Here is a 25,181-nt window from a genome sequence, read left to right as displayed (position 1 = left end):
ATTGCATCTGGTATCTGCTATGTAACCTGTGCTTTGAATGGCTGGCCTTATGGCTAAACAGTAGCTTGTTTATATAAACTATAAGTGTTTCTAAAACAAACACGCCAGTTGTACCCAGGGGCGCTCCGCCAATGAGGTGAGCTGAACCGCTCACCTCAGGCGGCAGCGCCAGAGAGGATTCCAGGGGCGGCAAAAAGCCGCTCCTGCATCTTTAAGAGCCGAATTTCCATTTTTTAAACCGGAAATTCGGCTGTACTATTGCGAGAGAGAGCAGTTGCGCTCTCCGCAATAGCGTTCCAGCCTCCCCCCCGACAGGTAAGCCGGTGAGGGGGGGTGGCATTGCAGGAGCCTCAGAATCGGCGCTAGTTGTACCAGTGTAGAAAAACCAGTACATTATATTTTAATTACTTTAAAACACTTTAATTTTTTGATGTTACTGTTCCTTTACTGTCACTGGTCACTTGAATGCACTCCCTGCTTGTTTCCAGTAAATGGATTATCACACTGACACACTTTGAATGTGGATGACTTGGAAGGCAAGAACCTCCAGTAGCACCTTGCGTGTTAAAGAGAACAGAGTACATCCCCATTAAAGATATGAAACAGAGCTTGAGTTATTCCATCAATTCCTGTCTTGGTTACCAGATGAGGGATATAGATGCAAATTACATTCTCCATCTTCATTAATAAATCAGCCTACTGTCATACTAATAAATAGTTGTTTTACCCAAACAAGCTGTGAACTACCTAATTAGACCTACAGCACCGGAATATAGAAGAATACTGCCTGGGCCTGGATATCCAACATACTCTACGAAATATCCATTCTATAAGCTTATTTTTAAGTGTCTGACATTACTAAATGCTTGAAACACAAAGCAACACCATCATCTTCTTCTGGAGAATGCTAAAACTTGAAAAGGGAAACTAAGAAAAAGCTTAGAGGCAACAAAAGTAATCCTTACCTCAATCTGCCGTGAGACAGTGGATCTGACTTTTCCAACTTGTCTACAAGACTTCCTGGAACCTGATGGACATAAGCCAACCCACAGAAGTATCTACTCGTTCTTCATCTCGGCAAAGCTCTTCCATTTCCAGAACTGTATCTCCGAGCCGAATAGGAACCAGATAATGAAAAAGGTTTTAAAAGAGACAATTAAATGTCACCCAACACCCACAAACCAGGGTCAGCTTTATCAGAAGTGATTAAACTGGTCTGGATGCATTCCGATTTCCATCGGAAACAACATCTGAATGTGATCTTCACTTGGTCTCAACATCAAGACTGACTGATCACGATCTGAACAATCAGAGTTCAATGGATAAGCAATAATCTTTTTTCTAGACCCTCACACTAGGTGGTCAAGATGGTTGCCAAGATTTGCTGCATGTACGAGCCATTTATATCGATATGTAGATGATGAGATATTGTTGGGGTTACTTCTAACAAAAAGAGGAAGATTTATCTAATTATAAAGCTTCATCTTGTCAAATGTTCCGCATGAGAAATGTTGCAGAGCATTTCTCGTTTATTCCGTTCTCTGGTGTTTATCAAGTGTCAATTGAATTTTCTTTAGTGTGAGAATGCCAGTGACAATTTTTTGAGAATAGTGAAAAGTTTAGCGCTGTGTTTAGATTCATGTGAAGGGACATGAAACCCCCAAAAAGTATGCATTGTCCATTAATAAGGCACACTTACCATTACTGAACTGCATCATTTGCCAAGCCAAAAACCACTTAGTTTACAATGAACAAAGGCCATTAATTTAAACCCCTACAAACCAACCCCCACTGCACAAACGTATTAAGACCTATCAGTACAATTTGGGTTGCGTGTTGGTTTGTGTTGCTTTTCTTGGATTGGCTGCGAGTGACACATGACCCACACAGAGCAAGAGTCCGGCAGGTGTGTAATCATTTATTAAATGTGTTGCCCTTTAGGCCAGGGATCCCCAACCTTTAGAATCCGTGAGCAACTGGGGTGCCAAATAAGGGCTGTGATCGGCCATTTAGTAGCACCTGCTTTGAGACCACTGGGAGCAACATCCAAGGGGTTGGAGAGCAACATGTTACTCATGAGCTACTGGTTGGGGATCACTGCTTTAGGCTATTGTGATGAAGCATTATGTCCCTGCATTGCTATACATGGGAATAGCAGAAAATCTCATAGTGAGAAGTTCTAAGTCCAGTTGTACTGGAAAATAATTGCCCTTTGCAATGCTTTCTGAAATGTGTATTGTCAAACATTCACAGCTCTGATATCAAGTCAAGTTTAGATCCCCCGTCACCACTGAGTAGTAGGCGCTTGCCCTTGTGTTCATTTTCCCTTGAAATGGTTTATTACAGACATATTCATCTCTCATGCATTATCCATGTGTGTGTGTTGGAATCCTAATGTACGCTTTCCCTGCCTCGTTGTATTTAATGCTACAAGCAACAAAGTCAGATTCCGTCCTTTGACTACAGATCACAGAGCATGTGAGGATAATGGGAAATCACAGTGCCGCTAATAATATCCTACAGGAGCCCATTGTGGATGACGCTTGTTTGCAAATAACGACACGTCAACATCTTGTAACCATTTAAGCTCAGTCAGTGCTGGAATTCAGAGCAGCGGGAGGCGAGAACGAGAGGATCATTGGATTCTGGCATGACCAGCTTGGGTTTGGAATGTGAAATCCTGCAGTTATATAACTCAAGGTTCCCCACTGATTTCCCATTACTTTATGACCCTTCAAGGCTGTTCTGTCTCTTTATTGTCATGAAGAAACTTTCCAAGTTGAGTGCAGAAAGGCAAAACGTGCTCTTGGCATCTAAATTAAGAATTCTTTAAACCCGTCAGGGACAGAATGTATGAGAATTTACTGGCAATATTGGGTTCAGAAGGTTATATAGCACCAGGGTGAAAGAACATAGCCGTCCCTATATGTTCTGGAAAGTAAGTCTGTCTAAGCACTAGGAGTACACCAAATCCAAAATTTGGCTAAATCCAAGGCTTTTTCGGTAGAAATTGTCACAAGTGAGAAGTGTGCATGATAGTTTTTGCACTTTCTGAAGGATTTCGTTCACAAAAAAAAAACTGTTTCTCTTTGGATGGCGCCTGGTCCTGGTGGTGGATGTGCTGGGCAGCCTGGAGCATTAAGTAAGAAGCTCTGTGCCTTAAAGGGATACTGTCATGGGAAAAAAAAAAATTTTCAAAATGAATCAGTTAATAGTGCTGCTCCAGCAGAATTCTGCAATGAAGTCCATTTCTCAAAAGAGCAAACAGATTTTTTTATATTCAATTTTGAATTCTGACATGGGGCTAGACATATTGTCAATTTCCCAGCTGCCCCAAGTCATGTGACTTGTGCTCTGATAAACTTCAATCACTCTTTACTGCTGTACTGCAAGTTGGAGTGATATCGACCCCTCCCTTTTCCCCCCAGCAGCCAAACAAAAGAACAATGGGAAGGTAACCAGATAGCAGCTCCCTAACACAAGATAACAGCTGCCTGGAACAACACTCAAAAGTAAAAACACTCAATAGTAAAAACCCATGTCCCACTGAGACACATTCAGTTTAGGGTTGCCACCCAGCCGGTATTTTACCGTCCTAGCCGGTAAAATACCTGCCAAGGCCGGGGCCGGTATTACAAATTTACCGGCAATGTAGCTGCCGGTAAATTTGTAATACGATCAAAAGGAGCCCTCGGCCTGCCCCCAATCCCCTGCAACTTACCTTTTTTTTGCCTCTTCTAGCGTCCGCGGGTCTCCGTCGCGTGGCCCGCCCCTTTTGATGTCACACCCCGAACCTTTTGACGCCACGCCCCGCCCATTTGAGGCCCCCCCAGCAACCGGTAAAATTTTTTATAAAAGGTGGCAACCCTAATTCAGTTACATTGAGAAGGAAAAACAGCAGCCTGCCAGAAAGCATTTCTCTCCTAAAGTGCAGGCACAAGTCACATGACCAGGGGCAGCTGGGAAATTGACAAAATGCCTATCTCCATGTCAGATTTCAAAATTGAATATAAAAAAATCTGTTTGCTCTTTTGAGAAATGGATTTCAGCGCAGAATTCTGCTGGAGTAGCACTATTAACTGATGCGTTTTGAAAAAAAAACATGTTTTCCGATGACAGGATCCCTTTTAAGGAAAGGAGTGAAGTAGGTAAAGTGACACCATGATGATGAACAATGTATACATATCGGATCCTGTTATTGAACCCCCCTTAGGAGTGGTGAAATAGACAGGCTAGCTAGAAAGAGAAGCCTGTCCCAGGCAGGTTACGAATAAGCTGTTGTTGGGGAATTTAGTTACACTAAATTCAAGTGTTACAGGTCAGTATAAAGGAGTTCCTAGGGTCCTTCTTCTCACGAGAATGTCTAACAGTCTCTCCATAAGAACAGGAGAGGCGCCTAAAGCAACATTAAAATAAATGTAGCTGTGACCTGGCAGTTTATATTATGGAACATTCAGCAAGGGTTGTTGGGGGGGGAGTATGTGGTGTTGCACATGTCATGGGAAAACATGTTTTTTTCAAAACCCATAAGTTAATAATGCTGCTCCAGCAGAATTCTGCACTGAAATCCATTTTTTCAAAAGAGCAAACTGATTTTTTTTATAATTAATTTTTAAATCTGACATGGGGCTAGACATATGGGTTAGTTTCCGAGGAGCCCCCAGTCATGTGACTTGTGCTCTGATAAACTTCAGTCATTCATTACTGCTGCACTGCAAGTTGAGTGATATCACCCCCCCTTCCCCCAGCAGCCTATCAGAAGAACAATGGGAAGGTAACCAGATAGCAGCTCCCTAACACAAGATAACAGCTGCCTGCTAGATATAAGAACAGCACTCAACAGTAAAATCCAGGTCCCACTGAGACACATTCAGTTACATTGAGTAGGAGAAACAACAGCCTGCCAGAAAGCAGTTTCATCCTAAAGTGCTGGCTCTTTCTGAAAGCACATGACCAGGCAAAATGACCTGAGATGCACCCACACACCAATATTACAACTAAAAAATACACTTGCTGGTTCAGGAATTACATTTTATATTGTAGAGTGAATAATTTGCCGTGTAAACAGTGTCATTTAGAAATAAAAACGACACCATAAAAATCATGACATCACTTTAAAGGCTAAGCTGTGGCTTGGTACTATGGGCTCCCAGTGTAATGCATAGTTTCAGTGCTCATAGTGTAGACCCGAATATGAAGGCCGTGGAATGACACTATGCTCACTATGGTCATTTGTCAGGCAACTATGCCTCTACCTGTCCATTGTGTTTGTATTCCCATTGACTTGAGCACATCAAGCTAGAAGTCCTTCATTCGTTCACACGTATACGGCGTATCCAATCGGTATTCTTTTTAAATTGTGCAGGAGAAACCTCCTCAGTTAAAAATGTCTCGTCTCATTTGCAGGTACTAAATGAAGCAGTGGGGGCCCTGATGTATCATACAATCACGTTAACAAGGGAAGATCTGGAGAAGTTCAAAGCTCTTCGAATAATTGTCCGAATTGGAAGTGGGTTTGACAACATCGATATAAAGTCAGCCGGGGATCTAGGTATAAACAGCATGGCAACATATTCAAACATTCCATTAAAATTACAGTCTATTTCATTTCTTTTTTTGTGGTTAACGAAAGTCGACAGATATTTAGAAAAAAAAAAGTATCTTCCACAGAATAAAATTCTCATTGTATTCATGTATATATCCTGTGTTTCAGGTATCGCAGTGTGTAATGTGCCAGCAGCCTCTGTTGAAGAAACAGCGGATTCGACTATGTGCCACATTCTAAACTTATACAGGAGAACGACGTGGCTGCATCAAGCATTAAGAGAAGGAACTAGGGTGCAGAGCGTGGAGCAGATCAGAGAGGTGGCCTCTGGGGCAGCACGGATCCGCGGGGAAACTTTAGGCATTATAGGACTGGGTAAGCTCTTCTGCATACGCATCCCTTTTTCTCTATGCTGACAGCATGTTGATAGATAGATAGATAGATAGATAGATAGATAGATAGATGGATGGATAGAAAGGTAGATGGATGATGGATGGATAGATAGAGTAGATAGAGTAGATAGAGAGAGATAGAGAGAGAGAGAGAGATAGAGAGATAAATAGATAGGTAGATGGATGATAGATAGATAGATAGATAGAGTAATATATAGAGAAAGAGAGAGATGATGGATGGATAGATAGATAGATAGATAGAGAAAGAGATAGATAGATAGATAGACAGAGTAATATATAAAGATAGAGAAAGAGAGAGATGATGGATGGATAGATGATAGATAGATAGATAGATAGATAGATAGATAGATAGATAGATAGATAGATAGATAGATAGGTATATGGACGGATGGAGAGATAGATAGAGAGATAGATGATAGATAGATGATAGATACATAGATAGATGGAGAGATAGATGGAGAGAGAGAGAGAGAGAAAGAAAGAGATGATAGATGGATAGAGAGAGAGATGATGGATGGATAGAGAGAGAGATGATGGATAGAGAGAGAGATGATGGATGGATGGAGAAATACAGTAGATAGAAAGGTAGATGGATGGAGAGATAGAGAGCGAGAGAGAGAGATGATGGATGGAGAGATAGAGAGAATGAAAGAGAGATGATGGATGGATGCATGGATGGATGGAGAGAGCAATATATAGAGAGATCATGGATGGAGAGATACTGTAGGTAGAAAGGTAGATGGGTGGAGAGATAGAGAGAGCAATAGATAGAGAGAGAGAGGGATTATGGATGAGTGGATGGATAGATAAATAGAGAGAGATGATGGATAGATAGATAGACAGACAGATAGAAAGGTAGATGGATGGACGGAGAGAGAGTAGTTAGAACATACTTTGTAAGTTTAAGACTAGAGCCAGACGGGGCTGAAATGAGATCGCTAGCAGAATCCTCTTCTTATCTTCTTCAGCGGTGGCATCTGGAAACTGTGTTGGCTCCTGCTCGAACACACTCGGCAGATTTCAGCAGAGAAACGTGGACTCTCACTGATTTCAGCACTGTCTTGCCCTAACTTAAAGGAACAGTAAAACCAAAAAATGAAAGTGTTTGAAAGTAATGAAAATATCATGTACTGTTGCCCTGCACTGGTAAAACTGGTGTGTTTGCTTCAGAAACACTACTATAGTTCATATAAACAAGCTGCTGTGTAGCAATGGCGGAAATTGAAAAAAGACTATATGGCACAGGTTAAATAGTGGATAACAGAAAACACCATTATGTTCTACAGAGCTTATCTGCTGTGTAACCTGAGCCTTTTCTCCTTTGAATGGCTGCCCCCATTGCTACACAGCAGCTTGTTTATATAAACTATAGTAGTGTTTCTGAAGCAAACACATCAGTTTTACCAGTGCAGGGCAACACTGCATTATATTTTTATACTTTAAAACACTTTTTGGTCACCCCAAACGAACCCCTAGGTTACAGATACATGGGAATTTGGGCAGAAATATCTCCCTGCTAATGTTTAAAAGACATCAAAGTCAGCCAACATGCACCCATAAATCACCATATTGCAGCCCTCACCACCCACGTATTGCACTAAAACTCATCAGTGACCTAGAGGGAACTATGAATCGTAGCTGTGCTTCTCTAATCAATAACGACTGGGCTTGGCTTTGTCCCTTTGGCATAAATCACTGTTGAAGTTGTATGTAATCGAATAAGTTTTACACCAGCATAATACTGATAAATGTACTGGTTTTATCTGAGGCAGCGATACATCCAAAAACAAGCTCCGTGTGCCAACAACCCACTTAGCAGTTTGTTTTCCTTCTGAGAAGATGACACAAGCTTAACTGTCCCTTGTCAGAGGAATAGGAAAACTGCACTTAAAGGATTATGGATAGGTCTCTTTATTTATGATTCGTTTTTTGGCTTATTGGCTGCTATGGTTTAGGATTAAAGTTGTGGGCACTGAACCCTCATCCATCCATGAGTTTGTATGAAAGTGTTATATCGCCAGGGTACGGCCTGATTTCTTTGCCTCACAGTCTGATTGGATGACAGTGTGGAACCTAATTATTGACCTTGTTGCCATGGTCAGGGCATTCTCTGTAAAAGTATGGAGATATTATAAAATATATTGCCCTGTTTAGAGTCCTAAAGCGGGTCGGGTACCCGCGGGTTACCCACAAAAACATGCGTTACCCTGTGGGTTGCTGGTAAAAGTTCTGGGTGCGGGTATAGACGCGGGTCGGCGGTTTTGCGGGTCGGGCCGCGGGTCTTCTCAATAACTATATTTACTCCTTTTTTCTGATCACGTCTACTTCCGATAATGTCACTTACGGTTTACAATGACAGCACTTGCTGATTCTTGATGGTCAGCGGGTCGCGGTTCCGGATTGCGGATAAGGTACTTGCAGGTTGGTTCGTGTAGCGGGTCCAATCGGGTAAGAATGCGGGTTGCGGATTGCACTTTGCGGGTATGGGTTGGGTACTGGTTCCAAAAAATGGACCTGCGCAGGACTCTAGCCCTGCTCTATCGACGTTTATGTAGACTGACATCCACTAAGCAGACTGCAATATTCCCTCACATCCCTTCCGACAGCTTTGCCTTATTTGTAGGGATATTGTAGGCAAAATATGATGGATTGCAATCAAATCAATCTTAGAAGGGTGGTTCTTTCAACTGCGTGTGCCACCAGAGGGCTGGGACTTTGGAGAAGATGGATGGAACTATAACAGAGCACTAAACCTCTTTATTTCCTTTAGTATTTGAAATAACTGCAAGCATTTTGCTGGAATGTAAGGGGTGGGGGGCGCAAACACAGTCACTTCTCTCTGATGGACAAAAAAGGACACCCGGGTCTTTGTAGGGGAACAAATTATTTGGGGTAATGTAATAAAAGTCGGTAACGGAAAAAATATTTGAAATGCAAAAAGTTATGCCTTTGCGCAAAAATTTTTGCTTTGCGCCGATTCAATATACTTGAACCCGGAAACCGTTTAGTGACCTCCTCCGACAGTGTAAGGTTTGCGAATTTTATAGGGATGCACCGAAAAACACTATTTTGGATTCCGCCGAACCCCTGAATCTTTCGGGAAAAATTTGGCTGAATACTGATTCTGAATCCTAATTTGCATTTGGGAAGGGGAAAACGTTTTTTACTAGGGATGCACGAGTCCAGGATTCAGTTTGTGATTCGGCCTTTTTCAGCAGGATTCGGATTCGGCTGAATCCTGCCTGGCCGAACCGAATTTCAATTTGCATATGCAAATTAGGAATGAGGAGGGAAATTGTGTGACTTTGTCACAAAACAAGGAAGTAATTTTCCCCCTTCCCACCCAATTTTGCATATGCAAATTAGGATTTGGTTCGGTATCCGGCCGAATCCCCAAATCCTTCGCAAAAGATTTGGCCGCTTACCGAACCAAAGTCTAATTTGCATATGCAAATTAGGGTGGGAAGGCTTATGAGTAAGTGCCCATGAAACGCATGAACTGTGAGTATTTTTCTCCTCATTATATTTTTTTATATATATTTTTCATTTTGATTTATAATGGTACAGTTACTGGCATAGTGCACCAAGTTCATTAATGTTTGGCCTAGTTTTTATTTCCTTTTTTTGTGACAAAAAGTCACATGATTTCCCTCCCCCGCCCCAATTTACATATACAAATTCGGATTTGGTTCAGCCTCACAGAAGGATTCGGCCGGATCTGAATCCTGCTGAAAAAGGCTGAATCCTGTCCGAATTCTGAACCAAATCCTGGATTTGGTGCATCCCTAGAATTTTATAGTTTGCGCCAGTGCGCAGTAAATGTAATAAAACTTCTTGTTGAAAAAGTTATGTTTGCTCCAGAAGATTACGACACCTTCAAGCTCTTCTTAAAAGTGGGCAATGCACAATTAGAATTCGCAATACAATAACAGTTTAAGGGAGAGTATTACATTGCAGAATGCAAATTTTTATTTTTATTTGTACAAATTGTTTTCCTTTTTGCGACTTTTATTACATTCCCCATTTGAGTCTTAGAACATTCCTCTTCATAATTATTATAAATACCTCAGTCTGGAGCAGTGGTTGTCAGACCACACATTAGCACACATTATATGAACTATAGTAGTACTTATTTATTATCTACTGTGTATCCTGTGCTTGAATGGCTGCCCCCATGGCTACACATCAGCTTGTTTATATAAACTATAGTAGTACTTATCTGTTATCTACTGTGTACCCTGTGCTTGAATGGCTGCCCCCATGGCTACACAGCAGCTTGTTTATATAAACTATAGTAGTACTTATCTGTTATCTACTGTGTATCCTGTGCTTGAATGGCTGCCCCCATGGCTACAAAGCAGCTTGTTTATATAAACTATAGTAGTACTTACCTGTTATCTACTGTGTATCCTGTGCTTGAATGGCTGCCCCCATGGCTACACAGCAGCTTGTTTATATAAACTATAGTAGTACTTATCTGTTATCTACTGTGTATCCTGTGCTTGAATGGCTGCCCCCATGGCTACACAGCAGCTTGTTTACATAAACTATAGTAGTACTTTTCTGTTATCTACTGTGTACCCTGTGCTTGAATGGCTGCCCTCATGGCTACACAGCAGCTTGTTTATATAAACTATAGTAGTACTTATCTGTTATCTACTGTGTATCCTGTGCTTGAATGGCTGCCCCCATGGCTACACAGCAGCTTGTTTATATAAACTATAGTAGTACTTATCTGTTATCTACTGTGTACCCTGTGCTTGAATGGCTGCCCCCATGGCTACACAGCAGCTTGTTCATATAAACTATAGTAGTACTTATCTGTTATTATTTACTGTGTACCCTGTGCTTGAATGGCTGCCCCCATGTCTACACAGCAGCTTCTTTATATAAACTATAGTAGTACTTATCTGTTATCTACTGTGTATCTTGTGCTTGAATGGCTGCCCCAATGGCTACACAGCAGCTTGTTTATATAAACTATAATAGTACTTATCTGTTATTATTTACTGTGTACCCTGTGCTTGAATGGCTGCCCCCATGGCTACACAGCAGCTTGTTTATATAAACTATAGTAGTACTTATCTGTTATCTACTGTGTACCCTGTGCTTGAATGGCTGCCCCCATGGCTACACAGCAGCTTGTTTATATAAACTATAGTAGTACTTATCTGTTATCTACTGTGTATCCTGTGCTTGAATGGCTGCCCCCATGGCTACACAGCAGCTTGTTTATATAAACTATAGTAGTACTTATCTGTTATCTACTGTGTATCCTGTGCTTGAATGGCTGCCCCCATGGCTACACAGCAGCTTGTTTATATAAACTATAGTAGTACTTATCTGTTATCTACTGTGTATCCTGTGCTAGAATGGCTGCCCCCATGGCTACACAGCAGCTTGTTTATATAAACTATAGTAGTACTTATCTGTTATCTACTGTGTATCTTGTGCTTGAATGGCTGCCCCAATGGCTACACAGCAGCTTGTTTATATAAACTATAATAGTACTTATCTGTTATTATTTACTGTGTACCCTGTGCTTGAATGGCTGCCCCCATGGCTACACAGCAGCTTGTTTATATAAACTATAGTAGTACTTATCTGTTATCTACTGTGTAGCCAGTGCTTGAATGGCTGCCCCAGTGCTACACAGCAGCTTGTTTATATAAACTATAGTAGTGTTTCTGAAGCAAACACACCAGATTTACCAGTGCAACACAATAGGGCATTAAATTTTAATAACCTTAAAACACTTTCATTTTTTGACGTTACTGTTCCTTTAAATAAACCGTAGAGGCTGGTTGCTTCCAATGAGGATTCTTAGTTGGGATCAAGTACAAGCTACTGTTATTACAGTATGGATAATGGGTTTCCAGATGGGATCCTATACCTGTATTAGCAAATTTGGCACCGAAATAGCTGGCTGCAAGCTCCAGGCAAATGTCACAGTCAATACTATAGGAAAACTTCTGTAGAGCCTAAATTCCATATGTGGGACCTGTATGGTTTTTATTTTCCTTGTAGACTTTCTCTGAGCCCTGTGCACAAAACAAACGGGTCGCTTCCAGCTTTTACTTGCTGCACACAAGCTGGTGGTTCAAGGCCTCCCAAGCTGTGTGATTGCTTGCCCTCTGCAGGTGGCTAGTAAAAGATAGAAAAAGGCACAGGAACGATTCATATATATTGGAGAAATATTTACAGAGCAGAAAACAAGTTTAGGGTTTGAGCTTTACGTTCTCTCCAAGGCGGCACAATGAAAAGTACTGGGACTGGCTGAGCTAAAAGATGTTTTTTCCAAAATGTCTTCTTTTATCTTAAGTATGTTCTGCTTGGTTCTTTTGCAGGGCGGGTTGGTCAAGCGGTGGCGCTGCGAGCAAAAACATTTGGTTTCAACGTCTTTTTCTACGACCCTTACCTCTCCGACGGCATTGAACGAGCTCTCGGCCTCCAGCGGGTCAGCACCCTGCAGGACCTTCTCTTCCATAGCGACTGTGTAACCCTGCACTGCGGCTTAAATGAGCACAACCATCACCTTATCAACGACTTTACCATTAAACAGGTACCTCCATTTTTTTAACCCTGTTATATATATTATAATGGGGTCGGTGCACACAGAACACAAAATGGATGCCTAGGTGCTGGAGCAGTTAAACATAGTATGGAAGTAAAATAAGTTTGTCGTTGCCTAGGTGCTGGAGCAGTTAAACATAGTATGGAAGTAAAATAAGTTTGTCGTTTATTCAACGTTTCGGCCCAGTCACATGAGCCGTCTTCAGGAAGACTTCCTGAAGACGGCTCATGTGACTGGGCCGAAACGTTGAATAAACGACAAACTTATTTTCTCATTCAAGTCCTGTGTGTGCGGACCCTTTTTGTTACACACATATATATATATAGGAAAAACTAAAAATTGCATTCATCAGCACTTGGGGATATATTTTGTTCTCTGATATGAGTTGCCGAGCTCTCCTAGACCCCCAAAACAACTGCTCGTTAAAGGAGAAGGAAAGCTACCAAAGCAGTTTATTGCCAATAGATTAGCCACAATAGTGCAAGATATAACCCTATATTTATTCTGCAGAATGCTTTACCATAGCCAAGTAAACAGTTCTAGAATCTCTCTCTAATGTTTAGGATAGCAGCTGCCATTTAAGCTTGGTGTGACATCACTTCCTGTCTGAGTCTCTCCCTGCTCAGTCATAGCTCTGGGATCAGATTACAGCAGGGATGGGAGGAGGGAGGGGGAAAGGAAGAGAGGAGCAAACTGAGCATGCTCAAGCCCTAGCCCTGGAGGTTTAAGCTGAAAACAGGAAGTCTAATACAGAAGCCCATGAGTACACAATAGAAGGAAAGAAATGTGGTGTTTCTTTTGACAGAGGACTCAGAGCAGCATTACTTTGAGAGTTTACTAGTGTATTTATATAGACCTTTCTGATAAAGTTTACTTAGTTTTAACCTTCCCTTCTCCTTTAAATGAGCACTAAGGGCGCTCTCCTTGCACTTGTGTGAAGGGCCTCATGAGATGCACAGGAGGTGTGAACAAATAATTCATAATAAGAAAAATCTAACTACAGTATTAGTCTGATTTTGAGGCAAAATAGCCAAATAAGTAAACAAAAATATAAAGCTTGCACTGTCGTCATCATATTAAAGTTCATATAAAAGTTCATTTTAAAGCAAATCCCCATTTAAGAGTTAGATACACCATCATTTGAAAATGTGTATTTTTTAGGGCAGGGCAGGTATTGTGTAAGATTCCAGTGTATACAATGGGCTGGGTTGGGCTTTGTTTAGACAACAGATAAAAGATGGCAGCAGTAAAATCCAGAGCTTTGCCGTTTTGGTGTTACTGGGCCTTTAATAGTTTGCAAATACTTAGCATACCAACCAAATGGGAAATGCTGATTCCTCTTTGCAAATTCTAAATATAACTTTAACTCTGCTACAGATGCACACGTGTATGCAAAATTATATTTTGGGCGTTGCACTCTGTTTAAAGGGCATGTAAAGTAAAAAAATTCTTTAATGAAAAATAAACTTTTCTCCAATATACTTTATTAAAAAATGTGTACTGTTTTTATAAGAAACCTGACTTTATGCAGTGAAATTCTCCCTTTATTTACTGCTGTGGATAGGAATTGTCAGACGGTCCCTAACTGCTCTGCAGGGAAACAATCATACTTATGAACAGCAGGAGGAGCCCCCGCCTTACTTCCCAGCCATGCAGAACTCAAGCAGCTTTGTTTGTTTCCCTGTAGAGCAGTCGGCGACTGTGTAGAGATTTGTATTGGATTTTATTTTTGCATCCCTTCTACATCCCCTTTACTGTTTCCAACTCCAGCTGCAGGGACAAAGATCATGGAGCCAGATTTAAACAGATAAACTGGGATTCTATTTGGAGGCTTATTTTGCTGCAGCCACTGGTTCTGCAGAGTTTGAAAAAGTTTGTATTAAACAATACAAGACTATAAAATCCACATTAGATTACATGACAATACAGGACCCAGTGCAGTCTGTAGATTCTGATTATTAATCAGTCTTGCTGTATCGTCTTCTGGCAGATATTATTTGACTTGTGCTGTTTTGATCCCTAAACAGCCCAGACCACACTGAGCACGTGCACAGTCTTGGTCTTGCAAAGATGTATAACAAAGTTACAAGATGGTGACCCCCTGTGGGCAACTTTGAAAGCATAAATCATTTGCTTGATTAGGCTTGTGGTGCAGTAAGTTCATGTTTATATTTAGTATACAAAATACAGCATTTCTAGCCTTATTCTATTTTAGACTTTACTTCCCCCTTAAACAGAGTTAGCAAATCCAGTGCTATTTAAAGCAAAACTAATATGTTGCTCTTGTGTTCTAAATGCAATAAGTTCAGCTGAAATAGAACATTCCCCATTAGTGTGACTTTGCTGAACACCCCTAGTTGCAGTGGCTGTTTGGCTCCCCCTAGTGTTTGATCATTGCTCAGCACTTTTGTAGAAAATCGTTACCCTAAACATTCAAGCTCTTCTGCAAAAGTGTCCCTGTAGCTACTGTGAGACAATATGGCACTCTAGTGACACTCTAAGACTATTTGCAGTTATCTCATGTTTTTGTTTTTATTCTTTGTGGTTTTTTTAAATATGTAACTTTTTGTTCCACAGCAGCTGGAATTTAAACTTTGTCCTGATTGGCTGTGGTATGAGTGACAAACTGAAAGATGACTAGAAGAGGATCTGAATAGAAAGATAAGGAATAACAACAAAATTAGCCTTGGGATTATGGTTTTTTTTGATTGCCAGGGCATTTAACCTCTAGCAACTAGATAGCATTCAGGCTGGATAGAGGCAAATTCAAATAATAAATAAAGACCAGCTGCAAATTGTCTCATTTTCAGTTAAATGTTAATATTAAGCTGAACTGCCTCTTTTAGAAACCTTGAATGAAATTCAGCTAAACCTACTGCTTTTAGTTTGTAGTGCTGAACTTATTCAGTTCAAGCCTTCATTGAAGGCCCACATTTAACCCTAACTGGCCTTCAACCTGGGCTTTCAGGTGTATCTAGGAGTGTAAATAGGCATGATTCCTAAATGTCACCATAATGGACTTTCAAGCTGAGCTTTCAGGCATTTCTAGGAGAGTTCATGGCCATTGACCCTTATTCTCAGCATGACTGGCTTTTAAGTTGGCTTCCAGGTGTATCTAGGAGATTTAATGGACATTTTCACTACTTCTTTCAGGTATATCTAGGAAAGTAAATAGACATTATCCCTAATTCTCACCATAACTGGGCCTCCAGGTGTATCTAGGAGAGTAAATTGACATTATCCCTAATGTTCACCATAACTTGGCTTTCAGGTGTATCTAGGAGAGTTAATGGACATTATCCCTACTTCTCACCATAACTGACCTTCAATCTGAGCTTTCAAGTGTATCTAGGAGAGTAAATAGACATTTTCCCTAATTCTCGCCATAACTGGGCTTTCAGGTGTATCTAGGAGGGTAAATCAATAGTATCCCTACTTCTCACCATAACTTACTTCCAAGCTGGGCTTTCAGGTGTATCTAGGAGAGTAAATGGACATTATTCCTAATTCTCACCATAACTGGCCTTCAGGCTGGGCCTTCATGTGTTTCTAGGAGAGTAAATGGACATTATCCCTAATGCTCACTATAACTGACCTTCAATCTGGGCTTTCAGGAGTATCTAGGCGAGTAAATGGACATTATTCCTAATTCTCACTATAATTGACCTTCAAGCTGAGCTTTTAGGTGTTTCTGGGAGAGTGAATGGACATTATTCCTAATTCTCACCATAACTGACCTTCAGTCTGGGCTTTAAGGTGTATCTTGGAGAATAAATGGACATTATTCTTATTCACACCATAACTGACATTTAAGATGGGCTTTCAGGTGTTTCTTGAAGCGTAAATGGGCATTATTTTTAATTCTCACCATAACTAACCTTCAAGATGGGCTTTCAGGTGTTTCCAGGAGAGTAAATGGGCATTTTTCACAATTCTCTCTATAACTGACCTTCAAACTGGGCTTTCAGGTGTATCTAAGAGATTAAATGGCCATTATTCCTAATTCTCACCAAAACTGACCTTCAAGCTGAGCTTCAGGTGTTTTTTAGGAGAGTTAATGGCTATTGTCCCTTATTCTTGGCATGACTGGCCTTCAAGTTGTGCTTTCAGATGTATCTAGTAGAGTAAATGGACAATATCCCTAATTCTAACTATAACTGGCCTTCAAGTTGAGCTTTCAGGTGTATCTAGGAGAGAAGATGTCAATTGTCCAAATTTTTTACCTTAACTGGGTGAGTCTCCGAACCAGAGTTTTACAACTGGCGCCTAGTTGCCCTTCTCTGGCAAGCAAACACACTGAAATGATGATTATTATTAATAAACCTTAGTATGTTTGGCCACTTCATGCCTAATATTAGTAAGTATTGAGCGCACGTTGTACAAAGAACACTGTTAGTGTTCATACGAGTATGTTTCGTGTGTGTGTGCCACTGACATACTAAATTGTGTTTGTACCCACAGATGAGGCAGGGAGCCTTCTTAGTGAACACAGCACGAGGGGGCTTGGTGGATGAGAAGGCGCTGGCACAGGCCTTAAAGGAGGGCAGGATACGAGGAGCGGCATTAGATGTACATGAATCCGAGCCTTTCAGGTACTGTGCGTTGTGTCGGAATGATCATAAAGTGTCTATAAGAGTATTGTATGAGTTATGTGGTTTAATAACAAAAATTTGTAGAGCAGGCACGCAAATGAAGGCCAGGCAATAGTAATAAGTTAAATTATTTATTATGTCACATATATAGCCTTACGCGTTTCCAACCCTTAGTCATAGCCTATTGCCTGGTGGAAGATTGCCTTCATTTGAATGCCTGCTTTACAGAGTTTGGTTTGAACCGCTCTCCTTGCTGAAGGCTCATGGCAGTGCACTTGGGCCTCTTCCATTTTTTGGTGAGTTACCATTTTATGTTGGACTACTAAATGTTTTATATATATGTGTAGTTTAATAAGGCTGGTCATTCCTAGTGTCAACGGACACTGTCATCAAAGAAATGCCCTTCTAATAAATTATTACACAATAGTGGTTCAGCTTTGATATATCCATAACTGCAGTGTATCTGCTCAGCTAATCATCTCTGCGGCACTTACTGTATATCCAGAATAACATTCATGCTTTGTTTTCTGTGCAGCTTCACCCAGGGCCCCCTGAAAGATGCTCCAAACCTCATCTGTACCCCACACGCGGCTTGGTACAGCGAGCAAGCGTCTATAGAGATGCGGGAAGAAGCAGCGAGGGAAATTCGCAGGGCAATTACTGGTGGGTGATACCGTGAGCTCATTTCTCAGTTGGGAGCAGTGTTGCACTAGTGACAATGAGAGCGGCATAAAACTGCCTGCGACTTTTACACGGGTGGCTTTTACATGTAAAAATAAGTCAACCCTTAGCACCATTCCATAATCAAGACTAATTACGTTACATACAAACTAGATTAGTTATTAATAAGGATTCCAGATCTCGGGGAGGCCCAGTCTGAATTTCTCATTATTTTCTGAAAACTACTCCAACCAAATCTGCACAGGTTTTACATTTTCCCAAAAATTTCCTGTGCAGGAAAAAATCCCCAAAAAAAACCGAATCATGCAAATTTTTTTCGGATTTTCCACCCGGAAACTCAGATTTATTCAGATTTTTGCCCGAAAACCACAAAATCTTTGTATTATTGCATGAAACTTGGCATAGATCAAGATATCGTTGGAACTTCTCCCATTGACTTATATGCAACCTTGGCAGGTCTGAGATGCCGGATTTTCTGATTCTGACTTTTTCCATCCTCAGACAAATTTATTTTTTCCCCACTAAATATTCGGATTTTATAGTAAAAAAACATGAATTTTTCGGGGGTTTTGCCATTCAGACCTTAATAAATAAACCCCTACCTGTATTCTTATTCTATTTTATTTTCATTGTAACACAGGTCGCATTCCTGACAGCCTGAAAAACTGTGTTAATAAAGATCACTTAACTGCAGCAACACATTGGGCCAGCATGGATCCTGGGGTTGTTCATCCAGAGCTCAATGGCGGTGCCTACAGGTAAACATGGCTACTTAATAGCTTTTAGATAAATATGGGCATTAGATACTGTATATAGACAGTGGCGTTAATTCTCAAAACCCACCTACTGATCAAAATTGTGGGTGACTACTAAGGTGGGGTCAGCTTTCCCAGCAGCAACGGCACTGTATGTATTTGTGTATGCAGAACACGGTGGTGATATGGGAAATAACTGCTGAATATCTGAGCACAGGCAGATCCTGACTGCAGTAAATATTAAGACTCTATGGAGTAAATATTTGTAGCAGCAGGAGATTTCATTGGGTTAGGTTTGTTTTAACGGTCACCAGGAATGTAAAATCCTACAGTTCCCCAGAAAAAGGAGTTCAGCTTCAATGTCAGCCCAAGAGCTGGAGCTTTAACATCCATGATTTCTGCACTGACTTTAAATCTGGTATCATGTCAGCAGATATGTAGAGACTGAGCAGAGACACTGTGTTTGGTGAGGCTTTCGGCTCCGGCACAAATCTCTTTATTGTAGTCACTTGGCATTTAACATTTACTCCTGATTTTTACGGTGTAGTTTTTTATTTCTTAATAACACTGTTTACACTGCAAATAATTCACTCTACAATATAAAATTTCATTCCTGAACCAGCAAGTGTAATTTGTTATTCATTTTTTCATTTTGCCTGGTCATGTGCTTTCAGAAAGAACCAGCACTTTAGAATGGAACTGCTTTCTGGCAGGCTGTTGTTTCTCCTACTCAATGTAACTGAATGTGTTGCAGTGGGACCTGGATTTTACTATTGAGTGCTGTTCTTAGATCTACCAGGCAGCTGTTATCTTGTGTTAGGGAGCTGCTATCTGGTTACCTTCCCATTGTTCTGTTGTTAGGCTGCTGGGGGGAAAGGGAGTGGGGCGATATCACTCCAACTTCCAGTACAGCAGTAAAGAGTGACTGAAGTTTATCAGAGCACAAGTCACATGACTGGGGGCACCTGGGAAACTGACAATATGTCTAGTCCCATGTCAGATTTCAAAATTAAGTATAAACAAATCAACTTACTCTTTTGAAAAACAGATTTCAGTGCAGAATTCTGCTGGAGCAGCACTATTAACTGATGTGTTTTGAAAAAAACGTGTTTTCCCATGATCACATCCCCTTAAATCCATCTTCTGTTTTGCACATGAATATCGTTGGTGTGCAGTAGAGATGGGCACCAATAATATATCTGTACTTGCATCTAGATGGGTGTGTGTCTGGGTGTTAATGGGCAGAGTTTCCTCTTTATCATCCCACATCCATTCTGGGCTCCCCTTAACTCATTTTAAAGTTACACATATAGAAAATAATATCAGTGACCCTGCTAAAGTCCCAGGGGACCCATTACAGACAATAAGTATTCACCCCCAAATCACTGTTATTCTAGCATAGCAGATGTTCTTTCACCTCAAATATCTTTTGCGCCCCCATTCTTTACTCTGTGCCTGCTGGGGAAGCATCCCCATAGTTTGGGCCTCTATTGCAAAGAGGGGTTTCCACAAAACAGAAATGTATTTTCACTATTGTTCCCTTCTTTGTTAAATGATTGTAAGACCCCTAAAGCGTAACCAAACTCACAGCCATCTCTAGAACACAAAATGGTTCCACTGACATACAGTAAACATGTTCTGGTGGCCATACACAAAGTCAGCAGCTTATTGGCCAGTATATGGGGCCCTCCGATGGACTTCACAATCGATATCATACCGAAAACCAGCCACATGTTGATGGGGCAGGCTTAATTCCCGTCAGATTGAGGACTGCACCGATTCATTGATGTTGTCCTCAATCCCATCTCCTGCATTCCAGGCCTTGTGGTCAGCCCAACTCAAGGTGGACATATCGGTGCAAGATCCTCTCATTTGGCAATCTGATTAGTGCATGCTGCTTGCTTGCTAGGAATGCTGGGATCTGTAGTTTACAGCCATGTCAAGGTTGCAAGTTTCCCAGTAATAAACATCCCTCGTATCCATGTTACAGTATTTTTGCACTCCGGCGCTCAACATTAGAAGAACCATTTAGTCTTCACTCCTCCGTTATAATTTAACCCTGCCATTATCCTGGACATTAAATTGGATTTAGTGCGTCACATGGGCGAATGCTCCACCTCCCCATGTAACTGCACCGAGAGATAAGGAGCGAATTGATGACTTTCATGTTTAATATGCTAATAGACTGTCTGCAGTGGCAAACCCACTCGCTCTGTATGAGACGCCGAGAGGAACCTAAACCCACACACATTCACTCTTGTTTCCCACCCAAATGTCACACTGGTAATACAGGGCCACCCCCGGGGAATTATGTCCCCTCTTATCTGCTGCCCATCCGGCTCATCATGTTTCTTTCTAAAAAGTGACCTTTATTGCTACATTAACAGGTAGATGTTTCTTTATGTCCCATATCTGCTCATTTGTCATGGAAACATCCCCATTATATAGCACATTGCATGTCCCGTAATATTGACCCAGGAAACACAACGGCCAATGTGGGGAGAGAATATGGTGTCATTCAGCAGCTCAGGGTCTGGTCACACTATGGGGAGGGGGTTCATTCCAAGGTGTCGGAATCATCACAAACAGCGTTGGACTGGGATGGCATGAACCCACCAGAAAACCTTTTTCTAAGGTCACACCTGGAGATTCGGGGAGATTTAGTCTCCCAGCAAAACTAATTGCCTCTTCTTTGGGGCGACTAATCTCCCGAACGGCTTCCCCCTCGCGGCACTTCGTTTTCCGAATACGGCTAAAGTTGCCTCACGAGGAAACTTCGGGCGACTTCGGAAAACGAATCGCGGAGAGTGCCATGCCTGTTAGGATGACTATTAGGATTCACAGACAGGAGCTACGGTGCTGGGTAACTTAAAGGTATTTATTAAACAAAAAATAATCACTGACCTTTGCAGAATCAGGCTGAAATTCGAGGGCAGGCAAAGCAACAGGTATTTTAGAGCCAGGCCCCCACCGCACCCCTACTGTGGCTTAAGCAGGAGGAGCAGTGCCTGGAACACAACAGGTCCCTGGTCCGAAACTAGGGAGTTCCTCACAATGTCGCAGGCGTTTTTTCATTGTTGCAGGGGGAAGCAGTTCGGGAAGATTAGTCGCCCCCAAAGAAGAGGCGATTAGTCGCCGGGCGACTAAATCTCCCCGAATCTCCAGGTGTGACATTACCCTATAATTTATCTACTATAATCTATTCTTCCATCTCTTTAGCCTCTTTGTTCCCATACAGAACTAGGGAATGACTATGAAATAGGCCAAATGATTAGGAGCGGACACCTGGGCTCCCTGGGAGTTTTCCGGGTATCATAGTGGGCCAGTCCGACACCAATCACAAACACAGTTCACTAAATGTTATCAAGGGGTAACACGATTAAAATGAAGGATTTGGTAATAAGCCAGGGGCAATTATTTAAGAATTCAATTTAAGAATCAAAAGTTTACTTAAAGGGGAGCTATCGCGAAAATGAAAATTTAATATAAGCTTCATCATACTGAAATAAGAAACTTTCTCAAAACAATCAATTAAAAATTCTAATCAAGTTTATCTTCACTATCCCTCTCTCAGCATTTTTTTCTCTTCATTCTGTCTTCATGCAGCAGTTGGGTGTCAGATATTCAATGACAGTCAGATCCAATATATCTTATAGGGGGGCTCCTTTTGCCTAGAAGATGTATTAGAGCTCACTCTATTAGACGGGCGGAAATATTTGGTGCCCTAGATATGGCTGAATGCCTGATACACCAATATTTCTGCAACTAAGTTATGAATTAAGGGGGCACTGACCTGAAGGGGGACTTCAACTGATCTCACAATCACTACCATAGAGTATCTCCTCCAGAGGAGAACAGCAATGCAATGCTAAATAGCCTCTGTTATCCAGTAATTTTACATTAAAGGGATCCTGTCATCGGAAAACATGTTTTTTTCAAAACGCATCAGTTAATAGTGCTACTCCAGCAGAATTCTGCACTGAAATCCATTTCTCAAAAGAGCAAACAGATTTTTTTTATATTCAATTTTGAAATCTGACATGGGGCTAGACATTTTGTCAATTTCCCAGCTGCCCCTGGTCATGTGACTTGTGCCTGCACTTTAGGCGAGAAATGCTTTCTGGCAGGCTGCTGTTTTTCCTTCTCAATGTAACTGAATGTGTCTCAGTGGGATATGGGTTTTTACTATTGAGTGTTGTTCTTAGATCTACCAGGCAGCTGTTATTTTGTGTTAGGGAGCTGTTATCTGGTTACCTTCCCATTGTTCTTTTGTTTGGCTGCTGGGGGGGGGGAAGGGAGGGTGATATCACTCCAACTTGCAGTACAGCAGTAAAGAGTGATTGAAGTTTATCAGAGCACAAGTCACATGACTTGGGGCAGCTAGGAAATTGACAATATGTCTAGCCCCATGTCAGATTTCAAAATTGAAAATAAAAAAATCTGTTTGCTCTTTTGAGAAATGGATTTCAGTGCAGAATTCTGCTGGAGCAGAACTATTAACTGATTCATTTTGGAAAAAAAAATTTCTCCCATGACAGTATCCCTTTAAAGGAGAACTAAAGCCTAACCAAAGAAGTAGCTAGAAATGTTGTACATTATGTTTTGTGCTTCTGTACCAGCCCAAGGCAACCACAGCCCTTTAGCAGTAAAGATCTCTGTCTCCAAAGATGCCCCAGTAGCTCCCCATCTTCTTTTCTGCTGATTCACTGCACATGCTCTGTGCTGCTGTCACTTACTGAGCTTAGGGACCCACTCACAATATACAGTACACATAGAATAGAAATGTCACAATATAAGGCTGATTAGTAATTAATATAGATAATTACTACATGGCAGCCCTGTAGCCCTGTAGCATCAGCTTATATTACAGACCATTAGTGATGAGGCCTAAGCTTAGCTTCTCAACAGCCAATCAGAGCCCACTGAGCATGTGAGTGTCACAGAAACTTTCCAAGATGGTGACCCCCTGTGACAAGTTTGAAGTCCTGGATCATTGCTGCTATTGACAAGCTGAAACTTTAGCCTCGTGCAATAAGTTCTGTATATAAAATATGGCATTTTCAGCCACATTCATTTTTAGGGTTTACTTCTCCTTTAAAACCCCACCTGGTGGATATCCCTGCTCCATCCATGTTAACTCCATGCTCATGAAGTAAATGTCCCTGTTTGTTCTCCTTGCAGATACCCCCAGGGGGTAGTAAGTGTGGCTCCAGCTGGCCTCCCAGCAGCGGTAGAAGGAATAGTACCAAGTGCTATGTCTTTATCACATGCTCACCCAGCTGTAGCCCACCCACCACATGCTCCTTCTCCCGGCCAGACCATCAAACCAGAAGCTGACAGAGACCATCCAAGCGACCAGTTGTAGCCCCCCATGAGCATTCCACCGGCATTGAAGCTTCAATTCCACAGAAGAGAAGAAGAAGAAGAAGACTCCGAGAGAGAGAGAAATGTGGATTTTGGAAAAAGAGGCAAACCTTCTGAACTTAACAAGTTGACCTTTATTGTTTTTAGGGACTGGTCCAAATATACGGCATAATGGGGAGGAGACGAGAGAATTTGGGACCTTTTCCCTCCCTCCCCCCTCCCCCTCCATTTAAAATTGTAGTTTGTTCCTGTCCGGTGGAATAACTTCACTGTTCTGTGTCCAATGGGTCCTTCGTTGCGCAAGAAAAGTCAGTAGTTAATTATATCATGAATGTACTTTGTTTGTGTACAGTTTTTAGAACAAAAAAAAAAGGGGGTTTGTTCGCTGAGCTACCAACCGGGAAGAACACGAGGGAGGCATCCAGCAAAACCACTTTTATGGTTCAAAAACAAAAACAAAAAATTAAAAAAATTGTTATTTTCTTTTATATGTTCAAATATGCCCAATAAAGCAGTCGGTTGGCAGACTTCTCAGGACAATACGTGATCCCACTTTTACTTTGGAAGCCACACAGTGCATTGTTTTTTCTACCTGCTTGTCTTGTACATTTCTTTTTTTTTTTTTTTTTATGATTTAGTTAAAACAGGATTTTTTTTTTTTTGTGTGTGTGTGTGGGGGTTCATTTCCCTTATTTTGACACGGATCCCCTCTTCTCAGATAACTATGGCAAGAATGATATTAAGGGAAAAGCAGGAATTTCGTAAGAAAAAAAAAAAGGAAAAAAAATAAAAAAAATAAAGCAGCAGTCGTTGTTGTTGCAAAAAAGTATATATTAATGGCGGTGTGCGGGAAATTGCGACTACTGAAAGTAGATCCATTTCATTGCCTACATTAATTCCTTCCTGGTAATGTGGTAGGCTAGCAATATTTTTATTTCCTTTTTTTTTTGTTTGTTTGTTTTTTGGGTTAAGAACATGTTTGTGAGTGTAACCATTTGTAGGAGTTATTATTTTAAGAAATAAAATCCCAGACAAATACACATTGCTCTTATTCATTTGTGTGTCTGTACTTCAAGTGCAATGATAATAATATAAATAATAATTATGTTCAGCATAGCAGGTAGTCTTCTACATTTATAGGGGTGGTTCACCTTTAAGTAAACTTCTAGTATGTTACAGAATGGCCAATTCTAATTAGGGATGCACCGAATCCAGGATTTGGTTTGGGATTCAGCCAGGATTTTGCCGAATCCTTCT

General features: G+C 41.2%; 1 protein-coding gene across 6 annotated transcripts in view; it reads left to right on the top strand.

Annotated features, from left to right (window-relative positions):
• Window positions 1-24,964, top strand: part of ctbp1.L (C-terminal binding protein 1 L homeolog) — a 362,230-nt gene extending 337,266 nt beyond the window's left edge. For 4 of the 6 annotated variants that reach the window (XM_041586903.1, XM_018254856.2, XM_018254696.2 and 1 more), the window contains 7 exons: window positions 5,407-5,551; window positions 5,714-5,920; window positions 12,306-12,520; window positions 16,994-17,124; window positions 17,660-17,787; window positions 18,446-18,563; window positions 23,742-24,964. In XM_041586903.1, the coding sequence (XP_041442837.1) occupies window positions 5,407-5,551; window positions 5,714-5,920; window positions 12,306-12,520; window positions 16,994-17,124; window positions 17,660-17,787; window positions 18,446-18,563; window positions 23,742-23,925 (1,128 nt within the window). In that variant the 3' untranslated portion in view covers window positions 23,926-24,964. 6 annotated transcript variants of the gene reach the window in all.
• The last annotated feature ends 217 nt before the right edge of the window (window positions 24,965-25,181 follow it).

This window comes from Xenopus laevis, chromosome 1L (genome assembly GCF_017654675.1).
Source record: "Xenopus laevis strain J_2021 chromosome 1L, Xenopus_laevis_v10.1, whole genome shotgun sequence".
NCBI lineage: Eukaryota > Metazoa > Chordata > Amphibia > Anura > Pipidae > Xenopus > Xenopus laevis.
This window is presented reverse-complemented; position numbering and strand designations above follow the sequence as displayed.